This window comes from Tiliqua scincoides, chromosome 4 (genome assembly GCF_035046505.1).
Source record: "Tiliqua scincoides isolate rTilSci1 chromosome 4, rTilSci1.hap2, whole genome shotgun sequence".
NCBI lineage: Eukaryota > Metazoa > Chordata > Lepidosauria > Squamata > Scincidae > Tiliqua > Tiliqua scincoides.
Window position 1 is genome coordinate 215,632,765 of NC_089824.1, and position 25,013 is coordinate 215,657,777.

Below are 25,013 nucleotides of genomic sequence, written 5' to 3' on the forward strand. Positions count from 1 at the left end.
AAGGGTAAATGTGTGTTTTGACTTGTCTAGTTTTATTAATTTTCAAATAGGAAAAGAAACAGCCAGTACCTATACTTGTTTTACTTTATTTACTGTTTAACAGCTGCCCCATCACCAACCAAACAATTCACTGGAGAGCAGCAAGAAAATTACACTTTTTTCACCTCTTGGTATTAATTACAAACCAAACTAGCTGAAATTCCCAACTTTCCTGGCATGTCTGACCTTGCTTTGGACAGAGTTCACCTCAGGGAGCTTTATCCTAATCTTTGAAGAATCCAAGTGAGCTAACAAAAGTGACTGCCCTGGGGCAGAGGGTGGGGTGAGGAGGAAACTGCTATGCAAGAACTCCCAGGTGCAGTCTAGAGTCTATTAATTTCTTCCTTGACTGAACTTCATTGAGCTGAACTGAAAGCAAAAATATATTAGAACTGTTTTTCTGAAGAAGTTTAAGCAATCTAGCTCCTTTATAAACGAGCACATTAAAAGAAAATAGTCCAGCTATACCCTTAGCTTAGTAGCTGTGCCAATGTAGTAAAAATACCCAAGACTCCTTAGAACTACACATCTGAAAGGAAAGCATTTTCTTTGCATTCCAAGTCATGAAGAAAGCTCCTGATTCACTGGGTACAATCGTAAAGATGTCTTTGGGAAAGAGGGAATGGGGAAGAAGAATGGATTGTGTCATCTTGAGAATTTTCAATTCAGAGATGAGAATAAATAAGTAAGATTTGGGATGAGATTTCAAGGCCTGAAAGAGGGACAGTGGGATTGCTAAAGATGAGAGCCTGAAGCACCTCCAGGGGGTAAATGGAAGAGTCTGGTTTATGTATATTTTATTTACCCTTACATTTGGAAAGGAAAAAAGGGCCCACAACTGGATCTGAAGAACTCAACTGTAGCATTTGTTTTCCGACAGAAGGGAGGATGGTTTGAAAAGGACAGAGAGTTGGACAAATTTGTGCTGTTATAGGATTAAAGCAGGAAACAATATAGTGTTCCAAAGCCTTCCAAACAAAAAAAAAAGACAATAATATGTTGGTAATATAAAGAGAGAATTCAGGCAGGAAGGAGAGAGTCAATAAATACGAATCAAAGAACTGTACTTTAATTACATTCAGAATGTGACTGCTTAGTTTAAATAAAGAGTACAGTCGAATGCAATTACCAACACAGCTTATGGGAACGTGTTTTATTAGCAGACAGCACATTTAAAGGTATCTTGTGAAAGTCTGTTCTGCCCATTCAGAGAAATCATGCATGGCATGACTACCCCTGCAAGCCATACTCTTTTAAGGCTCAATATGCACGACTGTTTACGTACATCTTTTGAAAGAGCTGGGAAAGTCAAGCAATTCTTTCTGGAAACTGAGAGCAAAGTTTTCTCTGTTGAAAGAGCAAAGAAATGAGGATACAGTCACAGTGACTGACAACTGCTAAAAGAAAAGCGGGCCCGGAAAAGGAAACTGAGACCTCAATAGTCTCCACAGAATAGCTTTCCAGAGAGATCTTGGCTGTTGTGGCTATTAGAAAAATGAAGAGGCTCCACAAGGAACAAGACAAATGACACCAGTTTATTACGATCACTAAGGGAAACGACATTGAACTGACCCGGAGTGAAGAGAACGAGCTTCTCTCTCTGTAGACTGCCAAGAAACACCAGTTTTATATTCACTGAACCCAACTGCTGCAGTTCTGTATACGACAGAGAAACAATTGCCGCAGTTCTCTAGAGCAGGGGTCTCCAAACCCCGGCCCAGGGGCCAGATGCAGCCTGCAGCGAGCCTCTTTCTGACCCGTGGCCAAACACTTGTCCCCTGAAAACCTCTGGCCCACTCAACTGAACATGACCAGAACTGTGCTCTGATTGTGTCTGGAGGGTGTTCTGAGGGCCAGAGAGTGAGAATGAGCCCATTCATTCACTCATCTAAGTTCCATCTCTAATTTATTTATTTAAATTTTATATTTAATTTTTTTTCCTGCCCTCCACACCACGCCAGATGTTTGATGCAGCCCTCTGGCCAAAAAGTTTGGAGAACCCTGCTCTAGAGGAAGGAAAGCAAACAGCATTTGAAGCCGCAGAAATCACTGCTGAAAGTATGAGTAAGACTACAACTCAGGGGTGCGTGTGGCAATTTGTATGACAGCCCAATCCTATCGATTACTACCACCTCCCGCCAATACACTTCCCACAGTGATTGGATTTTGGCGGCACTGGCATTGGCAATTGTGCTGCTCCTCCCTAAACTACCCATCCTTTACCTTCTCCCCATCCTCTTTCACCCTGCCCTGCCCCACCCCCTTCCACCTCTCCCGCTGACTTACATACTCCAGCAAGCATTGGGAGAAAGGCTGGGGCAGAGGCACAGACCTCCCAGCAACACTGCTGGCAGCGCACTGAGTAGTACACTGTTGGAGAGCCTTTTGCAAGTGGTGCTTACTGGTTTACAGCCACCATCCAGCAGGACTACATAGGACTGGGCTCTAAAATATGTAAAGCTGCAGTTTATTTTCCTTTTTTAAACATTTTCCACTGTAGTTCTGTTGAGGGGTGGCAGGAGAGTTAAGGGTTAGGCAGGGCGCTGAAGCCCTGCTCCAAACTTCCAGACATCTTGCTCAGTTGGTTCCCCAGTTTCTAAGATTTCATTAGACTTTGTCCCTACACACTTTCATATATAATTTCACAATCATGAGGGCTAGAAACATAATCTGTTTTTTTTTTTAAATGAAAGCTGAGATTCTTGGGAAGCTATATGCTGCACCCAATACCACATTTCTGCAAGTCTTCTGCATTTCCAAGAATTCTGGCATACACATAGCCCTAATTAACCCTTCCTTTGCATTACAAACAAGGGTATGAAGATGCTTTGGGTCCCTTTGGGGAGCAGGCAGAATAAAAATACAGGTGTGTCCTGCTAGCCATGGGGCTTCTGTTCCCAAACACCCCGCGGTTAAGTGAAACTGCGGATAGCAGAGAATGCCCCCCCACCCTCTGGAGGGTCTTCTAAACCCAGCAGAGGCCGCACATGTCTGCCTACAGCCTCTGCCGTGCTCAGGATTACTCTTGCGTCAAAAAAAGCAACTTCCAGTTTTAAAAAAAAAACCAAAAGTGACATTTTTAATGCCTTATAAGTGTTAGGAGGCCCAAGGAAGCCACTGACAGCCTTACTGAAGCCACTGAGAGCTTCCCCAGGTCTCCTAATGCCTGCAGAGGCCGCGGGCAGATGGACATGGCCTCTGCTGGGCTCAGAAGACCCTCTGAAGGTGAGGGAAGGAGGCGGTGTGTGCAGGGAGAACATGGGGCGGCCCCACAGACCTGATCCATGAATAATTGAAATCGCCAATACAGAATCCACAGATACAAGGGTCTTCCTATAAATAAATATTTGGTGCTTCAGGACCTTTTTCACCTGGTTGTTGTCAAGAGGCTTAGATTAACTACGTTCTTGGATACGTGATCTAAATACGCTCTTGACCCTTACAGGAACATGCTGTTAAGCATCTCTATATCTCCAGCATAAACCACACCCAGTAATTCCTTCTTGCAAGGAGTGCAACAGTCTATCTTCCCCACAATCAACAACACTTAGCCAGGAGCAAGCACTGGCACGAAAATCCTGTTGCTGTTTTCAAGAACCCCCGCATTTCTCTTCACGCAGCTTACTATGAAATTCTGACATCATATATTTCTGTTGTGGCTTGGCCTGGATTCACCTTCATGGGAGATATCAGGGATTCAGAAAGAAGTCAGCCATCCAATACTGTATTCCTTGAAACCTCAACATACATTGATCTCTGTAGTCAGACACAGGAGAAAACATTCAGAAGACACCTTCTACTTTCTCCTTTTCCTCTGTTCATTTATTTTTAACATAGAGACTACTGAGCTATCACGTTGGCAAACAACACTCTTGTGGATTACACCCCTTTGCTTTCTGGTTGCAGTATGTTGCCTCCAGGAACAAATATTTAATGTGTTGACTCTTATGAACAAATCAGCTCCAACACAAATGAACCAGTACCGGACAAATGTCTTCAGTTGCCTTCACTGGTACAGCTGCTGCATTTCCTGATGTCTACAGAGAGTGTTCTATCCTTCCTCCCATGTAAGGGCTTCTCTGTCAGCACATACACAAGGTTTGCCATGCATCTGGAAGGTTATTAATTAATCTTCAATTAATCTATGTGGAATTATAATTGCCCACCAGTTCTTTACTCAAGAACCATTAGAATCTCCATTTCTCCCTACATTTTCAAAGTGCATTGAAAGAATGGAAAAATCCACCCTTAGATTACTGTGATGGTTAATGTAGGTATAAGAAGTACCAGCAGAGCACTATGTTATCTTGGCAACATGCCCTCAAGTGCACACCCGCTTACAAGATTACCATTTTGTGATTCACCATGTTGCAGAAACATCTTTTTTGATTCTTTGTGAAACATTTTGGGCCAAACATTTGTCCTCCAAAATTAGCAGGTGGTAACTCTTTGCTCCACCCACCTTCCAGATGCATGGCAAATCCAGGCATGTAACATTCTCAAGAAGTACATTCCAGGGTAATGAACCACAGCTTGGAAAGGCTCCACTGTGCCCCATTGAAGTTGCACACTCACTAAACTAAAGCCAGATTAAAATACATAAGAGTCCTAACTTATCACATTCTGGGGCCCTTCTTCACTTGACCCCTTAAACCAGGGCTTTTGAACCTTCTTGGCTTCTGTCAGCACCACAAGTATCACCTTTTGTGAATACCACTTCTGTAAGTTCCACCACTATCGGCAGAGACAGCTACTATGCACAAACTTGGTCCACAGCAGGGCTTTGCTCTACACCAGTGTTTCTCAACCAGCGGTACGGGTACCAGCAATGGAACTTGAGATAATGTCTGGTGGTACTCACGGGACCTCTGAACACCTGCCACCAGGAAGCAAGACCAGGAATGCGACGCAATAAATGACAGTAGGAGGCTCCAAAACATGCTTCTCCTCTCGAAAACGCCTTCTGGTCTACCCTGACCCTCTCACTGGTGTTTGTCATGTTGCGTCTGGCCTCCCAACGCAGAAGTAACTTGCAATGATGTCATCACCAGTTCCTTCCGATGGTACTTTGAATTGGTGGACCATGTGAAGTGATAAGGTGGAGGACAAATGTTGAAAGGCACTGCTCTACACCTTTCTTCCTCAAACTTTGAGGGCCAAGCAGCTACATAGCAACACCCTTGTCCATTGGTGCAACGCTGCACTAGTTAGGCCCAAATCTTAACCAACTGTGCTGCACTGGCACAGCTGTGCCAATGGGGCGAGTGACGCATCCTGAAGTTTGGTGAAACTCCCAGAGGCCTCGTCAAAGGAAGGGAATGTTTGTTTTCTTACAATGGAGTTGCATTGCCCTTATGTCAGTTCTGGAAAGTGAGTTAGGATTGCGCTCTTAGTTCCACTCCTGGTGGAGTCAGGCTAGGCATGGCAGTGCCATGTGCTCACTCCAGCAGTGGAGTCAAGCACCATCTTCCATACTGTCACATACCATTAATGAAAAGTACTGGCATAGATCATTCTGTCATCTATGGCAGGGCCAGGGAAAGGCAGAATTTGGGTAAATCCCCATTCTTACATCTTCATCAGTATAGACAATATTCCACTTCTCATGCCCGCCAGGCTATAAGTATCCAATTTTTTTCACCAACTGAAAACGTCATTGCTTTCTTGTCTTCAAATAAGGGAGTAGCCACAGTACATTCTTGTCATTGCAAGTTTTCCATGTTACAAGAGGTTCTCTGTCTAAATTGGCAGAGGCCCCACCCTGTACCTTACATAAAAGTTAATGGTGATCAATAAAATGCATACTAGATTGTGTAAGTTTGTTTGGTTCAGAATGAAAAATACTGAACATCTGCATTCTTGCACAATTTGGAAATTTTTGGCACAGACTTAAAGACAGTTCGCATCAGGGAGGTCACACCAGTATCACAAGGCTCAAAATCCTACCACTTTCATGAATATTTTCCAAACATTTTTAAGGGTTAGAAATTATGCATTTTTGGTCTGGGTTTTGTTTTTTTTTTAATTATACAGAAAGATTTTCAGTAATCCAAATTCTGCAGGTAGCCACGGAAAATTCTGCATGTACAAGTGCACTGAATTCAGATCCAACAGGTTGAAGCCCATTAAAAATGAAGGTTAGGATGTGGATTAAGAAATTATATGAAATTATTGAAATGGATGTCTTAACTGTTTTAAGATTGAAGGATGGGAAGATAGAAATAATACAGCAATTATGGAATCTGTTTTACAGATGGATAGACAAACGATTATAAGTCATTTAAGTAAAATCAAAATAGACGAAAGTAAATATATTAATGTTCATGATAATTATAGACTAGATTAGATTGAAATTTTTGTTAAATTGGTATTGACATTATAGAATGGAGGAAAGTAGTAATTAATGGCAAAAGACAAGCCTATATTTGCCATCTGTACTGATTTTTTTTTCTAACCCGTTTTCTGACTTTGCAATCAGTAGTCATCACATGTATTGTTCAAGAAGCCAGGCTACAGTTTCTTTCTGATCATGTGGTGGCACCTCTCCCATTAAGTCTTTACCAGCACTTCTAAAATCAAAGGCCTTGTTGATGATACAGGAACCAGGAACAGCTGCAGCTGGGCTGGAGGCGTTATATGTTTTTTCTCAAATAAATAATAAAACACACAATCAATTCCTATTCTATGACTGGGACTCCTTGACCTCCACTGCCAAAGATGTGTAAACTTTAAGCCATCACAAGCATTCAGTACGTGATGTGAGTCTATTATACAGATCATTCAAGCTGGGTGGCCTGCCACTTTGGTTTTTATTTTTCCCTCCCTTTTACACTTTTTCAGGTCTCCTTGCACGAGCTGAGGGTTGTGATACCCCTCCTCCTTGCGTCTTTATTTGTGTCTTTAATACTACTCAAGACAGATGGGCAGGCAACAGGAAAGGGCACAAATAGAAGAATAGCTTGTAAAATGGAAGTCACAGCAAACTCATTCACGGGACAAGGGTAGTTGTGAGGGTATAAGAGACGAGTTGCCAAGTACTCTGTACACTGAAATCTGCTATAGAGGACGGATAATAAAAATAATACCTTTACTGGCCCTAATCATCAACTCAACATTTTAAGACACTCCAGAAATGAAGTGCAACATTTAAACCAGAGGCAAGAAACTTCCAGTGCGATTCTATGCGTGTCTACTCAGAAGTAAACCCCACTGAGTTCAATGGTACTGATTCCAAGATATAGTGGGCCCTTCTCATGGACTTGGCATCCACGGGTGTAACCATCCTCGGATCAAAAAATAATGTATTCAGGGGGGATTTGAATACACAGTATGTTTTTATCTTGTGGGCACAGCCTCAACAATACTTACCAGCTTCCAGAAGAAGGCAGTGGTGGACCTCCTAGCCCCGCGCCCCAGGGCAAAAGTCCACAATCGCATCCCCCTGTGCAATGTCGCTGCTCCCACTGCGTGCAAATTTGCCCCCTTACCCGGAATGCATAGTGCCTCACATGACTTCAGGATGTGTCAAGGAAGCCTCCTGAAGGTTCCCCAATGCTTTAAACCAGGGATCTCCAAACATTTTGGCCAGAGGGCTGCATCAAATATCTGGCACGGTGCTGAGGGCCGGAAAAAAAATTTAAATATAAAATTTATACAAATAAGTTAGAGATGGAACTTAGATGAGTGAATAAATGAATGAATGGGCTCATTCATTCAACCTCTCTGGCTCTCAGAACACCCTCCAGATGCAACCAGAGCACAGTTCCAGTCATGTTCGGCCAAGTGGGCCAGAGGCTTTCAGGGGACAAGAGGCTGGCCGCGGGCCGGACGGAGGCTGGCCACGGGCCGCATCTGGCCCCCGGGCCAGGGTTTGGAGACCCATGCTTTAAACTGTGCTTCCAAGAAACCAGAAGCACAGTTTTCGACCCCGTCAGGAGCCTCAGAGAGGTTTCTGTGGGGTCCTAATGGCGCGCAAGGCTCCACGCCCGGGGCATTTGCCCATAGAGTGAATGGGAGATCCGCCACTGGCTGGAGGAGGCTTGCAAGGAGCTGCCAAGGAGGAGGAAAAGGCCTGCCAGGCAGGTGGGCAGGAAGATAGAGCAGCCCACCAATGTGGGGAGTGGCAAGGTCTGTCTGTGCAGCCACTGCTATCTGCTGCAGGGGGTGGAACCACTGCAAAGGGTGGCCTAGCTGGCCACTCTTTGCAGCAATACCTATGAGGCCAAATTAAGACATTCCTTTACTTACAACCTCAGTTCCTTCTCCTCTCTGTAGACCAGGCTTCTTAGCTACCAGCCTCACAGGGTTGTTGCTTTGATGTGCAAAACTGTAAGAACATAGAAAGCTGCCTCCTACTGAAAGATCACTGGTTCTTCTAGTTCAGTATTATCGCTTCTTGGCTAAGATCAAGTGCAGTATTATCAATGCTGACTGCTAGTGGCTATCCAGGGTTTCAGATGCTGAAATTTCAGAAATTTTTCTCTTCCACACCTAAGGACACCAGGGATTGAACCAGATATCTTCTGCATGACAAAAACATGCTCTACCTCTGAGTTACAGTCTCTCCCTACCTTTGAACTTTATCTATGTTAATGTTGTTCATTCTTCTTTGCTTTGAGATAAAATCTGAAAGAATTGCTAACTGTCAAAAGAAACTACAGCCTTTTTAAAAGTATGTCGGAGACAAAGTTTATTATTACTAAATTTTATATGTGGATCTGGGTATTAAGGCAGTGATTTTCAACCTTTTTTATCTCGAAGTACGCTGGCAAGGCACACCATCAGCTTTTTGACAATTGACAAGGCACACTGTGCTGTCAATGGGGGCTCACATCCCCCAAAGGTCCTATTGATAAATGACCCTCTCCCAAATTCCCGCGGCACACCTGGGGACCATTCGCAGCACAACAGTGTGCCACAGCACAGTGGTTGAAAATGGCTGTATTAAGGCAACAAAAGATCTTGTACTGCAACAAGTGATTTCCTGAGAGACATTACTTTATGAACATTATCTGACCCTTTCCCAGATCACTAAGGAATTTCCAAAGATTTGTTCCTAATTATGAGATCCTTGTCAATGAGTCACCTTGGAAATAGAAGTAGAAAAAGTGGAAGTAGAAAAGCGGAATATAAATACCTGGGTAACATAAATAAATTGGGGCAAATGCCCTATCGGAACAATCAGCTTTGGGTATTCAGCCCCCCTCCCCCTTCACAGATTTCACATAGGACCTGGTATGCCCTAATCTCAACACAGATTCCTTTAAATGGCAAAAGTAATTCCCTTGCACTAGAAGAGTTTGAGAGGAAGAGTGGGAATACTTTCCCACCATTCAACAGACTTAAGACAGATAAGATAAAATCAATTCACTGAACTACCACTGAGCCAAATTCTTGCATGTTATATCCATGGGAGAAGAAAAGGAGAGTGCACAAATGGGGGCTTCTCACAACACACACAGTGCAAGTTGCTAAAACCCTGTTTCATATTTGTCCAAACATTTAGAAAAAGAACCAGTATTTTCCAGGCTACTACCTATACTGTTACCTTTCAGAAATCAATATAACAGTACAGTGAGTCTCCCAGCCAATCTGCTCCAACACACTAATCCTTTAAATGCTACATCATCAAAAACAAGCTCTTCTACTGAATACAGTACTCAGCTCATGAATTCCAGGACGAAACTGTTTACAGCACAAACTGCCTCCTCCGCCTGTTCTTTTCAGCAAGAAACTGGGAACCCTGTTCTAACCAGCAGCTTCGCTGTCAGATTCTTTCTGCATTCTCAAAATGAATAGCTAAAGCACAGGTTACGGCCGCGTCCTCCAGCAACCCCAGACCCCGTTCACAACAGCTGCCCTCATCTCCTTACATATTGGAGTTCTGCTTTAATATTTATATTTATTACACTAAGAATCAAGTCAAATGCTCATGGTATATTGTTACAAAATTATGTTTCGTACCAATTCACTGGCCTTGCAAGTAGAAATCATCCCACTACCCCATGGGATGATTTCTGACAGCACACTAGGGAAGGGATTCTCAAAACTAAATCTTTGAGAGGGTGGGGAAAAAGGAGGTGACGCTGCAGGGGCAGGGGTTTTTTTAAACACACTTCCTGCCAGGGTCCAGGGGTGCAGGGAGCCATACGAAGCTCTCTGCAGGGCTCCCCGCAGCTTGTACAAAGTAAAAAAAGTGATTGTGACCCACTTCCAGGTTGTAATCAGAAGTGGGTTGGGATTGCTATTTTCATGTTTTACAAGCTGCAAGGAGTCTGCAGAGCGCTCTGCACGGCTCCCCACACCCCCCAGACCCTGGCAGGAAGTAAGATGTGTTTGTAAAAAGCCTCCCAGCTCCCACAGTGGCACGATCCTGGGGATTGCGTCGCTGCCTTCTCTATTCCCCCGCCCCTTAAGATTACTGAAAGGGGCAGAGGCCAGGGCTCTCAGGCTGGGGTGTCACGAAGCCTTGGTTTGAGAACCACTGCATGAGGGGATACCCAGTACAGCAGGCCATTATCAGATAATGCTTTCTATGCCTAAAAATTTCATATGCAATTATCATAGAATGCACAAACTCCACACATAGATTTTGTAACTTTTCCTTACCTGCTGAGAATTTTTTTTTTTTAATTCTCCCCCTGGCTAGGAAAATGTTAACTTACAGCCCTGACACTTCCCAAGAGCACTCTTTTCAGGCTCAATAGAAGCCTCAGGCATGGGAGGCAGTGAGGGCTGCTAATTAGTGTTACTATACCGCTTTTGCTCTGCCAGTATAATTAAAAAAAACAAACCCATATGAACTCATTCAAATTTGTTATAATTTTAAAACTTTGCCATTTAATTGTACTGAAATCTCCTTACATGCTTTAGGGGGAAAGGTGGCAGTAAGAGGGCCGGGTTCACATATCATCATCCAAAAGAACAAAAAACAAACACAAGGAATAAGGGCGCAATCCTAACCCCTTATGTCAGTGCTTTCCAGGACTGACATAAGGACAATGCAGCTCTGAGGTGAGGGAACAAACATTCCCTTACTTTGAGGAGGCCTCCGTGAGTGATACCCAACTGCAGGATGCGGCACATGTCCCATTGGCACTGCTATGCCAGTACTGGAAAGCACAGACATAAGGGGTTAGGATTGCACCCTAAACTTCCTACCTATAAAAGGCATAGTCTGGTCATCTTCTGGCTTACTTCTTAAAGGCATGTTGCAGTCAAACAGAAACAAGTGGCTTATATGCTGTTATATATCTCTAGGTACAGATTTTATATGATGCTGCATTATATTTTATTCTTGTCAACATGTAGCTTGGTACATAATCTTGGGTACCCAATTAGTGGAAAGGTACTTCAGAATTCTTCCAAATAAATGAGATTTCTCTATAATAATAATAATAATAATAATAATGGTATTTATATACCGCCTTTCTTGATCTTTATTCAAGACTTTATTCAAGGCGGTTTACATAGGCAGGCTATGTAAATCCCCGTAGGGATTTTTACAATTGAAAGAAGGTTCTATCTTTCAAGAACCACAACAGTCAGATGTTTCTTTCTGATCTGGTTTCACATTCTGGCCTCCATCCTCCACACTCAGAGCAGATGGAATAACTCGGCTCAGCCTGTCAGCTGCTTCAAGGTCGCACAGTACCGGTGGCCTCGAACTGGCAACCTGCGGATGTTATCTTCAGGCAAATGGAGGCTCTACCATAGACTAAACCATAGACTAAACCATAGACTCTACCATACTAAAACCATAGACTATTTCTCTTCTTCTGATATCAAGTACTGCTTGAGGATAACAAGGATATGCGGTGCAAGGGGGAAGCTGAGGCAGAAGCACCCCTTCGTAGTCTGTGGGAAAGCACTGCAGATGCCCTGCCCATTTACACCTGAGTAGGGTCTCCTCACTCCCAAGAAAGCGGGTACCACGGACTACCACAAGACTGTTCTGCCTTACCAACCACCCCTGCACCACACATCCCTGGAGGATAAACTCCAATTCAGTTCAGTGTATCTATACACATGCTTCCTGAGTTACAGATATCCAAGTTATGGATTGCTGCATAGGTGTTCTTGCACCATCCTTTCCTGGTGCTTCCTGGTGGTTTCCTAGTACTTTCCCAGTGCAAATGCAAAAACCCTGATCTAGCAAGAACTGGCTGTTCCAATCCATACCAGCTTCAAGTTACAAGCAGATCTCCAGAACCTAATCTCTTTGGAAGTAGGGGACTTAGGATCAGACCTATCCATGGGATGCCTGCACAATGCAAGGGCACAGTCTGTGCCGCATCCCACGGGCCACCTGGGAACCAGTTCAGCAGGGAGAGGTAAGTAAATAAATTTTTTATGTACCAACTCTACTGCTCCCCAGTCCTGAATGGGCCTATTCAGATCAGGTATTTTGCCGGTATAAATCTGTAATGCTAAAGGGGTGTGTTGAGCCTGGGTCAAGGGCTCAGTATCTCATTGCTGCCACTGCCAGTGAGATTCACCCCATCCCACCCAACCACTGGCCTGGCCCAATCTGCCCCCACCACCAACCGACCTACTGGCCAGTCTGCAGGCCTACCACAAGGCTTCCTGGCAGCTGCTTGATCAGCAGTGCTCCGCAGACAGTCAGAGCAGCTCGTGCAGTGGTGGCCCATGCAGTACAATGGCAGATCACGAGATCTGCCAGTGTTTCGCAAAGACAGGATTGAGCTGTTAGAGTATATATATTCATCTACAGAGATTTTCATAGTAATGGCTTCCCCATTTACAGATTGTACTTCAGCCTAAAGTGAAATTTTCAAAATATAAAACAATGTTGCATTAGCCCATATCATGCAAAGGGCTTCTTTCAATCAACCACTGTTTCTTAAGCTGTGCACTATGACCCGACAATTAAGTTCCCAAAAGGGAGGAAATGTTAGTGGGCCCCAGATACTTTTATATTCAAATTGTTCTAGTTGGTCCTGACAAGTCCTCCTGAACTCTGATCCCAAAAGGTTTCAGCTAACATTCAACAACAGGATATCAGCAATTTACTTAAAAAACCTGAAGTGACTACTCAAATTGCAATTATTTGCTTTCTTTTGTATTCCAGTGAAGTGTCACCTCTTGGATTCTTCATTCTACCTGCAGAAAAGATCCAACAGCTCAAATGTCCCCACAGTCTCACCAACAAAAGCTGGGCCAATATTGATTCTGTGTCTTTCCACTTTTTGAGATTATATCAACAAGGCACCGTACTCTTCCTTAAGAGCAAATTACTAGACATTTACACTGATATAGCCAGTTAAATTTATGGAAAATCTCTGTGATAACAGTTTATGAATCAATCCTTTTCGACCAGTTTGGATCAACACCAAGGGGAAAAGCTTTTCCTGGACTGTCCTATGCTTGGCTGCAGGAAGATTCGACCTAGCCTGCTTCTCAACTTTATATTTTTTTATGCATAGCTACCATGGGGGAATACCATTTCCTTCATAGGGGAATATTCAAACACACAATCCTCATCCATTGCCTGAAGTGGTACATTCCACTGGGACTACCAGATCCTGCTGAATGTATAAGCTTCCCCTAAATTAGACAACTTTCCAAAATAGGTACTGTTGCAATTCATTTATGTTGTGGTACAGCTCTGCACATAAAAGGATTGTGGCTGCAATCGAGTCTTTGAGTACCATCACAACGTTGACTATATTGAGCTAAACAAAGCACAAGTTTTCCATTTCATCCAGTAGTCTTACTCAGGAACTTGTGATCAGAGAAGTGCTCTTTTCTCCACTTTTGAAAATAAAATAGTCTTTTGATCACAAAGCATGCAATATAAACTCCTTTTGCCCTGCAGTTACCTGTCCAAGATCTAAAGTGACGTTGACCTCATTGAATTCCAGCCCACGAGAAAGAGGAGGACTCTGCCACCAACGTTCAGTGCCATCTACAGCATTACTGATAGGATGGGCTTTATTGCTGTTTGCTGATGAACAGATGTCACAGTACTGCCCCTGTGGTATAAAAAAAAAGCACAGAAAAAGCATAGATTAGAACCATAAAGAAGATATCATCCTTTTTATTAATAATATGGCTCCACACTTTCATTCCACACCATAATGTGAATTCAGCACTCCACATCTAAAAGCCAGGAAAAGTGCAACTAGGGGGCTTTAAGAAATGGGCAGCCCAATCCTATTGCCCAAATAGCCCAAACGCTAGTTCCACCAGAGCAGACTGCCTTATGGCAATTGCAAAACTCACTTATGGCACTGCAAAGCAATTTTACTGGTGCTGGTCCAAGCAGACCTACACTGCAGAGCCTTACCCAAAGGACACCTCCACAACTGCCCTCTCTGCAGGATGCAGAAGTAGCCATTTCGGCATCACTGCATCAGTTGGGGGGGGGGGGAGAATAGGACTAGGCCTCAAAAGAGGGCCACGAAATCCCATGCCCTCTTCCCTTTATCACAAAAATGCAAACCACTCCCTTCTGTGCCATTTATTCATGCACAGCCCTTTTCATCCTAAAAGAACAGTAGAGTTCAGAAGCTTCTATTTTTCTACAGAAGCCAATCCAACAAACATCACTAAGGGCCCAATCCTATCCAACTTTCCAGAGCTGATGCAATCACACCAATCTGGTATGCCCTGCAACCTGTGGCGGTGGGGCAGTCACAGAAGCCTCCTCAAGGTAAGGGAACATTTGTTCCCTTACCCTGGGGCTGCATTGCAGTTGCATTGGTGCTGGAAAGTAGGATTGGGCCCTAAATTACCCATCTATCTTTAAAATGTATGAACAACCTTACGTTAAAAAAACAAAACCAAAGCTCAATCTACTACTAGTTACAGGGTGGAAAAAACCAAAACCATAGCAGGGCTAGTTTCCCACATGCAAAACACCTCTAGAGTTTTAAATCTAAGAAGACTGACAAATAACTTTGTCGTTCTGAGCAAAATGAAACAAAACAGGCGAAACCAAACTAGTTAAATACAACACCAAAACAAAGGCATGAAATACCATAAGGGGTCCATTTAGTCTAGAGCAGGGGTGTCCAAGGTTTTTGGCAGGAGGGCCATATCGTCTCTCTGACACTGTGTCGGGGGCCGGGGGAAAAAAAGAATTAATTTACATTTAAAAATTTGAATAAATTTACATAAGTTTACATAAATGAATATATTAAAGATGAACTTATATGAATGAATGAAGGTCTTGCAATAGCTCAAGACCTATAAAAGGCCTTGCACAAAGCAAGGCTGGCCTTTCCTTTGCTGCTGCAAAGGAGGCTGCTGCAGAGGCTCATTGGAGACTGGGGGCTCCCTGAGGGCCGCATTGAGAGGCCTCAAGGGCCGCAAGCGGTCCCAGGGCCAGGGTTTGAGCACCCCTGGTCTAGAAGGCAGTGGTTCCTCTGAAAGACCTGGTTAATGACCTGACTGGGTGGCTTCTAGAAATTATCTTGTGGCCTCAGTATTTCCAAAATGAAAAACAGGAACAAAGACATTCATTGTGTGGTTGTAGGGAAGACAACTGAGGTAACCTGCCCTGACCCTTAAGTTTAGAAACTGGTAAAATAAATGCTGCTATCAGGCTCGGCAGCCTACTCCAACAGCTCAGTCAGACCAATTGTTCCTCAGAGATTATAATGACCCTGTTTATGAGAGTAACAGAAGTTGAATTTATCAACCCAGAATGACAAGACACCCAGCCTGGATAACATGCTTTCCTCATGGTTAGGTGATTATTCCATAATATTTTGAATAGTTTTGCAGTGATTTCCTTCCCTTTCCACCTCAATTCATCTGTAATTAAACTATATGATTTTTTTTTAAAAGCGTGACTATTAAGTCATTTAGACTGGGTCTAAATCTTCTCTCTCCCATCACCGCATCTCTGGATCTCAGGTGTCCAGAACTTTCTGGTGTCAAGGTCAACATTTTCATATACTCCTCTTCTTGTGCAGAAGCGTAAGGCCTAAATTCCAGTTCTCTATAACAATATCTTGTGAACAATGCCAAGCCAAGCTCATTTTGTCTAAATACAAAGCTACATCCATACTGAAACTAGCTGTTCTGCTGTTTGTTTTCATTCCAGAACCAGCACTGGTACAAGTCATACCTAAGTAGGGGTATAATTTGCTAATAGTGTCGGACTTATGCTGTAACTGTAGACTGGATCACAGCTTCCATGTTTACTACAGTAACAACGGCACACATAAGACAAACTGTTTAAAAAGAGAATACTCCACAGACTTGTGAAGTTCGCCTTTGTTCAGGAATGCCATTCTAAGCGTTCTGCAAATGTTCATGCCTTCAAATCCAAAAGGTCTCACGATTTTAAGACTGTTGTCTCTGCACAAATGAATAAATGGCATTGTCTTTAAAGCTGGCTCTACATTATGTCCAGGACAGTATCTCAAAAAAGAAACTAAGGATTTCCCATCTGCTTAATTCCCAAAGCCTTCAAAAGGAAATCAACCAACAGAGCAGACGCTGACGTTAACATCTGCAGACATTTAGGTGAAGCAGACTAGATTTCAAGGATAAAGGAAACAGAGAATCCCCTGCATTTTTCCTCACGGTCTTGCAGAAGGGCATGTGTAGGCAACAACCCAATGCTGAGTGTCCTGAACAAGACCTCTTTTTAATTAGCTTGACCAGAGACAGACGAATGCCAGAGAAGGAAGTGCAAAATGAAGGGGCGAACCTAGCTAGAATGGGTCAGCTCTATGCTAATTGCAATCTGTGAGATAAGGCACCATAAAGGGACTGTCAGAAAAAGCATATGGGAACTGTACTCCAGGATAACATGGTCCAGAACACACTTCCTGTCTGGCTTTTAGCAGCAGTGTCTATGTGTTTTAGCAACAGGTTTCTTCAATACCCTGTTTCTGCTACCAGCTCTACACTCCTTGTGTGGTGTGGTCCTTCTAGGACCCAGGCCTGGAACATATGTCAACAGAGTTAACGTCCTTGTGTAATGTAGCAGCTCAGTGACTGCAAATCAGGACTTCTCCGGTACAAATCTTCCTGTACTAGAACTCACAAGGTGGCCTCAGCCACTTCCTCTCAGCCTTTCCATCAGCAATATGGGAATAATAATATGGGCAGCCCAATCCACCACTAACTCCCCATGCAGTGGCACCAATGTGGCATCCGTTGCATCCCGTGAGAGAGTTCTGACCTCTGGAGGAACATTTGTTCCCTTGCCCCACAGTCAACGTCACCCAGTCCAGTGGGTCTACTCAGACCTACACCAGCTATATCACTAGTACAAGTCTGAATGGACCAATGAAGGCAGCTCAAAGTCAGGAAAGGGACAAATTTGGTGGCCAAACCAAATGCTGCCAAACCAGCCCCCTTCCCAGTCTCAATTCGCCCTCTTCCTCACCCCATTCCATGCACCCCTTGCCTCCCTCCCGCCCCCTGTGCAATTTTACCTGGGACAGCAGGTGTCTGGAGTCTGCTTCCATGCAGAGCCAGCTACTTGCTGCTTCTGGAGGCAGCCAGGCCACGCACTCCAGTGTGCCAACTTTTGTAACAGTCAAAAAACACTTAGTGCTGCCCAGAAACTCAAACCAGTTTTGGACCCTCTCTTGCCTTACAGGGTTAGTGTTAAGGATAATGACCAGATAATACAGGTGAAGCACTTTGCACACCCAGAAAGCACTATACAAATGTTTAGTATAAGTATAGCAGGCATAATGTAGTCATTCATACCTTGACAAATCTCAGTCTGAATATGGGAATGAGCCCACGAGGTTGCCAACAACCACTACAATAAAATAATATGTTTGTATAATTTCCTATATTGGTCAGTGGAAAACAGGCCCAGTTGTTTCTAAACAAGAAAGACTCGTGTCTCATAGGGTAAAAATGACTAAGAGGCATGAGAATTTCCATGATGCCTAAACCTTTTTCCACTGGATTATACAAAATAGATCCCCAAATCAACAAGAGTTGCCACTGTGAGTTGGGCTCTCTGAACATTCTTCTTGCCTTCCAAGCGGGGTGATTTTACTTTAGCCCAAATAACAAGCAAGGAGCACTTTTAGGAGCAACTGTGCATATATGGTGAACGTTACTATGCAAACCTATGCATGTTTACTCAGCAGCAAATTTCACTACATTCAGTGGGACTTACTCTCTAGTGAGGATTGTAGCCTAAGTACATGAAAAGCAGCAGTGACCATTTTTCCTCTTTAGGAAAAGCAGCAGCTCTGCAGAAGAGACAATCTTGCTCTACTTGCAAACAAACAGCCCCCCCCCCTTCAATCCACCAACCTTGGAGATATAAACAAATTGCAAAAATTACAGCAATAGAAGAGGTTTTCTCAGGAAAAGGGATGGGAGACTTAGAAGGGCCTACAGCAGACCTGAAGAAAGCCGTTGAAAGGATACGGAAAGAGGGAAGTTACAAAACGGCTTAAGGAAATTAATACTACTACTGAGAGAACAAACTGAGATAGCAGGCTTGAATGGAAGAGCTTCCTCTCAAGGAATTACAAATCTAATCCTGTCTCCCTGTTTAAGTACAAGGGACTGTTGAGACTTTGAAAAGTAGACTGTAAACTCATGAGGAAGTAAGCTATACCTAAGAAAACCGACAGGCAAAGTTGCCTTGACACAACTCCCTAATTTATCCAAATGCTAATATGTGAAATGGATTATGTCACAGGTACTACAACAGAATTAATCAGGACCACGGGGTGAGTCACACAACACTTAAAGGATATTCTCAAGGCCACTGGGGATGGTGAACAGTGAGACCATTTGGAATAAAAATGATTTCCATGTCAGTGAGGGAGATTGACAAGGAACCCACAAATAATAAAAATATTTCACTGATAATTGCCAAACTGTACTCCATGACAGGATCTCCTATATAGCTCCTACTGCACTTTTTACATGCAAAATGTGCTCATCTTTGCACACTTCTGGACATCTGCTTGCTTCAGTCATCAGAGGGCATGACAAGACACCTGTAAATCAGGTGATAACTGTCCTTACTGCTGCCTATTTAAACATCAGTAGGATCAGCACGCAGGAGGACAATATACCACACCAGGGGTGCCCAAAACACACCCTGAGGGCCATTTGCAGCCCTTGGGGACCCCCAATCCAGCCCTTGGAGAACCTCCAGTCTCCAATGAGCCTCTGGTCCTCAAGAGACTTGCTGGAGCTCCCTCTGGCCTGACATGACTACTCTAAGCGTGAGGGTCGACTGTTTGAACTCTTGTGTGAGCTGCGGGATGAGGGCTCCCTCCACTGCTTGCTGTCTCATGTTTGAGAAGCGGCAGCAAAGAAAAGGCCGGCCTTGCTTTGCACAAGGTCTTTCATAGGCCTTGAGCTATCGCAAGTCTTTCATTCATTCTTATAAGTTCCATCTCTAATATATTCATTTATGTAAATTTATTCAAATTTTAAATGTAAATTAATTTTTTTTTCCCCAGCCCCCCACACAGTGACAGAGAGATGATGTGGCCCTCCTGCCATAAAGTTTGGACACCCCTGTACCACACCAACATTTTAAAAAATGCACAATAGCCAATTAAATAGATGAAAAGAAATAGTGGAAAACTTGAAAGAAACTGCCTTACGAGTCAGCCCATTGGTGTGTCTGACTTAGTATTGTCGATAATAACTAATGAGGGCTCTCCAAGCTTTCAGACAGGAATTTCTCTCTGCCCAAGAGATGCCAGGACTTGAGTCTGGAACTTTATGCATTCCGAGCATGTGCTCGACCCCTGAGTTTTAGCCTCTTCTCTTAAAAGTGTGCCAGGAATGGGATGCAAACCCACACTATCAAAGGAAAACTATGACCTAAATCAGTGACTTAAGTCAGCTACCCTGACAGTGTTACCAACATGAAAGGTTTTTGGGCATCCAGGATAGGGAAAAAGAAAAAGAAAAAAGATAACTACCATTACAACCTCTGTTACCAGGCACACACTACTGATCTCTAGCACAAAGATACACAACATATCGCACATGGCCTTTATGTGATTAAAAAGAGACTGGCACATGTTGTCTCTTGTCAGAATTCTACTTAACTCTCTCACTGAAATCAATGGGACCTAGAAGTATTTGGACAGTGCCTTCAGCCATTACCACTGCCATAGACAATGATGGGCCTGCATTGGCTGTCTGCAAGCAGACAAAACTGCTAGCGACTGAACGGCGGCAAACGAAGTTTGTTCAAAGTTTGTTCAAAGCAAACTTTTACCTCAACCTCATTCTGACACCTGCAAAATGGAAGTAATTTCTCAGAAGCATATGATCTCAATATCTATTGATGCTTACAGGGTCTACATAAGAACATTCTCTACAGGCCTGAAGGTGGGAGAGAAGGAAAAACTGCAGTGATGACAACCAATAAGATTTTTGTCACTCACATGGCCATTTTGACACCCCTATGGCAGCCTTCATTCTAATAGCCTGGCAACTTAGACAGAGACTAACAGGAGAGTCTCATCTCCAAAATCTTCTGCACTATAAAGACATTTTGGTGGGGCTTGATACAGCAGGTGAAAACTTTTGAGATAGCTTAAATGGTGAAACATGGCTTGGTACTTCATTATTGACATTTCAGTCTATTGAAATTGAAACCCTCTCCTTTGTTCGACTCCTCCATCTGTGATTAAGTCACTCCAGCACTGTTGGAAACCCTAAAGAGAATGAGAACTTGACCTTTCAACTAATACCTTTCCTTTTAGGTGCTGCCCACCTTCCTGGGAAGGCAGTTGCCACAAAAAGATTTTATTCAAGCTTTCTGGCCAGAGACAAATCAGCCCTGGAAGCAAAGTTTATATAGAAGTGACTGGCGTATCAAGGCCGTACAGGAGAACAGGGAGAGAGTCACAACCACAATCCACCCCAGTGTGCATTGAGCCAAAGTTTGCTTAATTGGAAGTTGTCAGTAGAGTCCCAGAAAGGCCACATAAATAGGACAAGGCTGTCTTTGGAAGGACTTGAATCAGACCAAGAGAGACGTTGTCAGGGAACCTGGATGCTTGACTTAAGCCACTTGTGTGGGTTTTATATAGCTGGCTATAAATCAGAAAGTTTGACATGGAAGTATCACTTTTAGACAATCGTTCCTGTCAAACACATAGTCTAGCATGTAACAAATGTCTCTTCAGCCATCATTCTCTCTTTTAGCTTCCGAGGGGAGGGGATTTGTACCATTTTAAGAGAAAAGATCATACACTGGGCTCACTTATTTATTGGATATGTTCTACTTGGCTTGAAATTAAAGAAAAAACAAAGAATAGTTTTGTTTTTTTTAAGTACCAAAGCATTTGGCTAGCAAAACCATGGGTTTTCCTGAATTTCAATGACCAAAGCTACATTTGCAAGGACAATACATGCCTAGTGAAACTCAAAAAATCAAAGATAGATTTTCAGAAATGTTGAACTCCTACTTTTTCCTACATTTCTCCCAAGGATAGATTCTTAAAAACAATTCAGCACCCCAAGACAACGGGGATCAGTAGATTCAGCAAAATTCATGCCCAAAGGTGTTGGCTGTAACTTTAAAAATTAAGGATAAGTGCATTGCTTAGAATGTGGTTTAATGCATACAATCATTTTTTGTGTGGTGTTGGGCACTTCCCCATGCCCTGTTTAGACTGCACTATACCCGTCACTAACAAGGCCATGTGAACAAGAGGTCAGAATTAACTTTCTAGGTATCCAGGCTCCTGGGATTTTTCCCAACCCTTTTCAGTTGCTAACAACCCAATCCTATCTCCTACCATTGGCGATGGTGCCACCGCCCCAATGGGGCATATGCTGCATCCAGTGCTGAGGGTGCAGTCAGGAGGCCTGACCTTTCTGTCACCCTCCACTAGAATAGAATACAGGTAGGGTCTGGGTCACAGGGGACCTATTCTCGGAACCCGCACAGATACCAAAAACCGCAGATAAGCAAATCTGCAGTTCTGGTCCTTTACACCCTCCAAAGGCAACCAGAGCTGCACTCTGGTCACCTCTGGAGGGCGTTCTGAAGCCCACAGAAGCCATGCACATCCACCCATGCCCTCTGAAGGTTTCAGAATTATTGTTACAGTCAAAAAACTCTACTTCCGGTTTTTTTCAGAAAAGTGGTATTTTTACGCCTTTTAGGGCATTCTGAGGCATGGGGAAGGCCTTAAAAGCCACATAAATGTCACTTTCGGTTTCCTGAGGGCTTTTTTGGTCATGACAACCATTCTGAAGCCCACAGAGGCTGTGGGTGAACACGCATGTCCTCTGCGGGCTTCAGAAAGCCCCCTGGAGGCAGCCAGAGCGCAGCTCTGGTCGCCTTTGGAGGGTTCAGGTTGGGCCAAGTCTGGCTTAACATGGGTCTGGGGGAACCACATTGAGCCAGATCTGCAGATAGATAATTCACAGATATGGAGGCCCCACCTGTATGAATAATAGAATATGTTCTACTATGTGACCTTCCAAACCAAGACATTCAATTGTTAAGGGATGATTCCATAAAGGTAAAGTTTTGGAAACTCAAAATATGTAAGCCTACTTAAAATTCTAACCATGAAACAATAAAATCCAAAATCATTTTTGCCACGGCTACTTTTCACTTGCCGGTGTCAAATGTCTTTTGATGATGCATACTTGAATTTAACTGTGTCCTTATAGATCTTCCACTGACGAACGACTTCAGGTGAATTGGCTTCTTAAAATCTTCCTAACCCAGCAGAACCTGCTGATTAGGTTTGTCTTAGGCTTTCCTCTCACAGTGGGAGAGATTTCAAACTCCGTTTCCCAGCTCCCCGGTTGTTCTTAAAGGCATTATGAGAGGTTTGGGACTCAGACTTGTGTCTCAGAACACACTTGTGCTCAGTTTTTGTCCTTGTTAAGAAATCCCCCCTTGCAACTGGTTTCTCCTCCATCCCAGATGCTCACAGCTGTTAAGCACTTTGCCAAGCACAGGTCACTTTGAACAGCAGCACACTTTAGCTGTCCGCATTCCTAGGAAATTCTTGGCCTAGGGGCCTGTCGTATCTCAATCAGTTCCCAGCTGAAGGAGACAACATTTACTTTCACAGAAATCTGTAATAATTGTTTATCTTTAACACACCCTTCTCTTCCACCCACATTCCTTCAAACAGTTTGAGGACTTCTTCAGACCCATATTCTCAAAATTGGGAGCACTCCACTTAGGTCTGAAGGGAGAGAGTTATTCCAAAGAGCTGAATACATAGTGAAACAGAGGCACTGTGGCCCAAGATGCACAAGCTCAACTGCTATTGCCCCCGTTTACAGGTTTTGTTAATTTCTGTACAAGTTCAGAAACCGACCAAACTTGTTCAGCCAGAGATGACATGAGGACAAAAATAATTCATGTACACACAAGCAAAGATGCCTTATCATACTACCTTCAGCTCTCTTAAAAAACTATTCAGTCATTAAAATCTATTAAACTGTTACAAAAACACTACTGTCTGTCTCCAAACTAGACTCCAGTTTTACATACCAGTTCTGAAATTGTTTAGTACTGTATACTAAATGCACATCCAAGCTTTGCAGTATCCAAGCTTTGCAGAGAGGGGTTTTGCAGGGTGCTGCTTCCTCATTCTTGACATTCTACAACATCACAGAAGTCTTGACATTCCAAATTTACATCCCAATAACAGTACAACTAGTTTTGTGCTACCAAAGCAAAATAAAACGTACGTCTTTGTTAACAGCCCAGTTCTATGCAGGGTTGGGCTGTACTATGGAGGACTTTGCGACAACTGAAGACACTTCTGTTGTTGCAAAATGGCCACGGACGGAGCACAGACAGCTCCGTCAGTGGCTATTCTGGGAGCGCTGCTACAAGAGGCGGTAGTGCTCCCCATTTGTCGCTAGCCCCGTCACAGCCGCAGGTAAGGCAGTGGCAGGGGAGGGGAGAGGTTAAATGGGGTAAGGAGGGAGAGAAAGAGGGACAGGGAGGCTGTGGGAAGGGATGGATCTGGCAACAATAGCATGTGCCAGATCCTATCCCCTCTATTTTGAGCCTTCCAACCTCTTCCGTTACCCTGCACATACCTGATCTTGGAAGCTAAGCAGGGTCAGGCCTGGTTAGTACTTGGATGGGAGACCACCCTGGAATACCAGGTGCTGTAGGCTTATACCATAGTCTTTCGAGACTGAAGGCTGCCAACCAACCAACCTCTTCCTCTCCTTTGACAGCTAAAGAACTTTCCAAACAGACACATTACAGAGCAGGAGACATGGAGGGGGTAAAGAGATTTAAATCTCCTTTCCCCTCCAAAGCCTCCTGATCTGCCGCACACACCCCTCCGCTGGATACAGCACACTCCTTTTCAGCAAGGCGGCACAGTAGGAAGGGAAAAAGATAGGATTGGGCTCTGAGGCTTTTTCTATGCCTTCCTTGTACTTCGAGTTTAGCACCTTCTCAAGAGGATGAAAAGCTGTCACAGAGAATTACCTAGAAGGAGTAATGAGTTTGCCTTTAAAATAGTCCTTCAAATACTCACTTTAGATCACTTAGGCTCCCCACTGCCAGTGGGCAATGAGGGTGGGTACCAAATGGGTGCGGCCTGGCCAAACAGAACAGGGCAAGAGGGAGGGACCAGGCACACAGCTTGCGCTATCATTGTCCTTTCTGAAGCCATCACCTTTTCCACTTCCTCTACTTCACTTCCCAACCAGAATGGGAAGGGAGTGGACAAGGAAGTGTGGGAGGTAAAGTATGAGACTCTCAGCCCTCTACTTTCTACACTTCCTGCACTCTGCAGATGAGAGGAAGTTGAAGAAGGCAAGGGCAGCTTGGTGTCACCTGGCTCCTCAGTGGGCATACATATATCACACTAGAGAGCCCTGACCTAGATATTTACACAATCATACTTTAATTCCTTAAACAGGAACTGTGCAGGAACGTGGCAGGGTACAGTGGTTCTCACCGAATAGTACAAATGCTCTGGAAAATTTACAACATGGTGGTCCAGCACATGGCCCACAGGCTCAAGGCCCCTGAAAGCCCA

General features: G+C 43.8%; 1 protein-coding gene across 1 annotated transcript in view; it reads right to left on the reverse strand.

Moving 5' to 3' along the window:
* Nucleotides 1-25,013, reverse strand: part of LAMA5 (laminin subunit alpha 5) — a 213,091-nt gene that overhangs the window by 184,933 nt on the left and 3,145 nt on the right. The window contains exon 2 of the mRNA XM_066625238.1: nucleotides 13,881-14,033. Coding sequence (XP_066481335.1) covers nucleotides 13,881-14,033 — 153 coding nt within the window. The remainder of the gene's footprint in view (nucleotides 1-13,880; nucleotides 14,034-25,013) is intronic.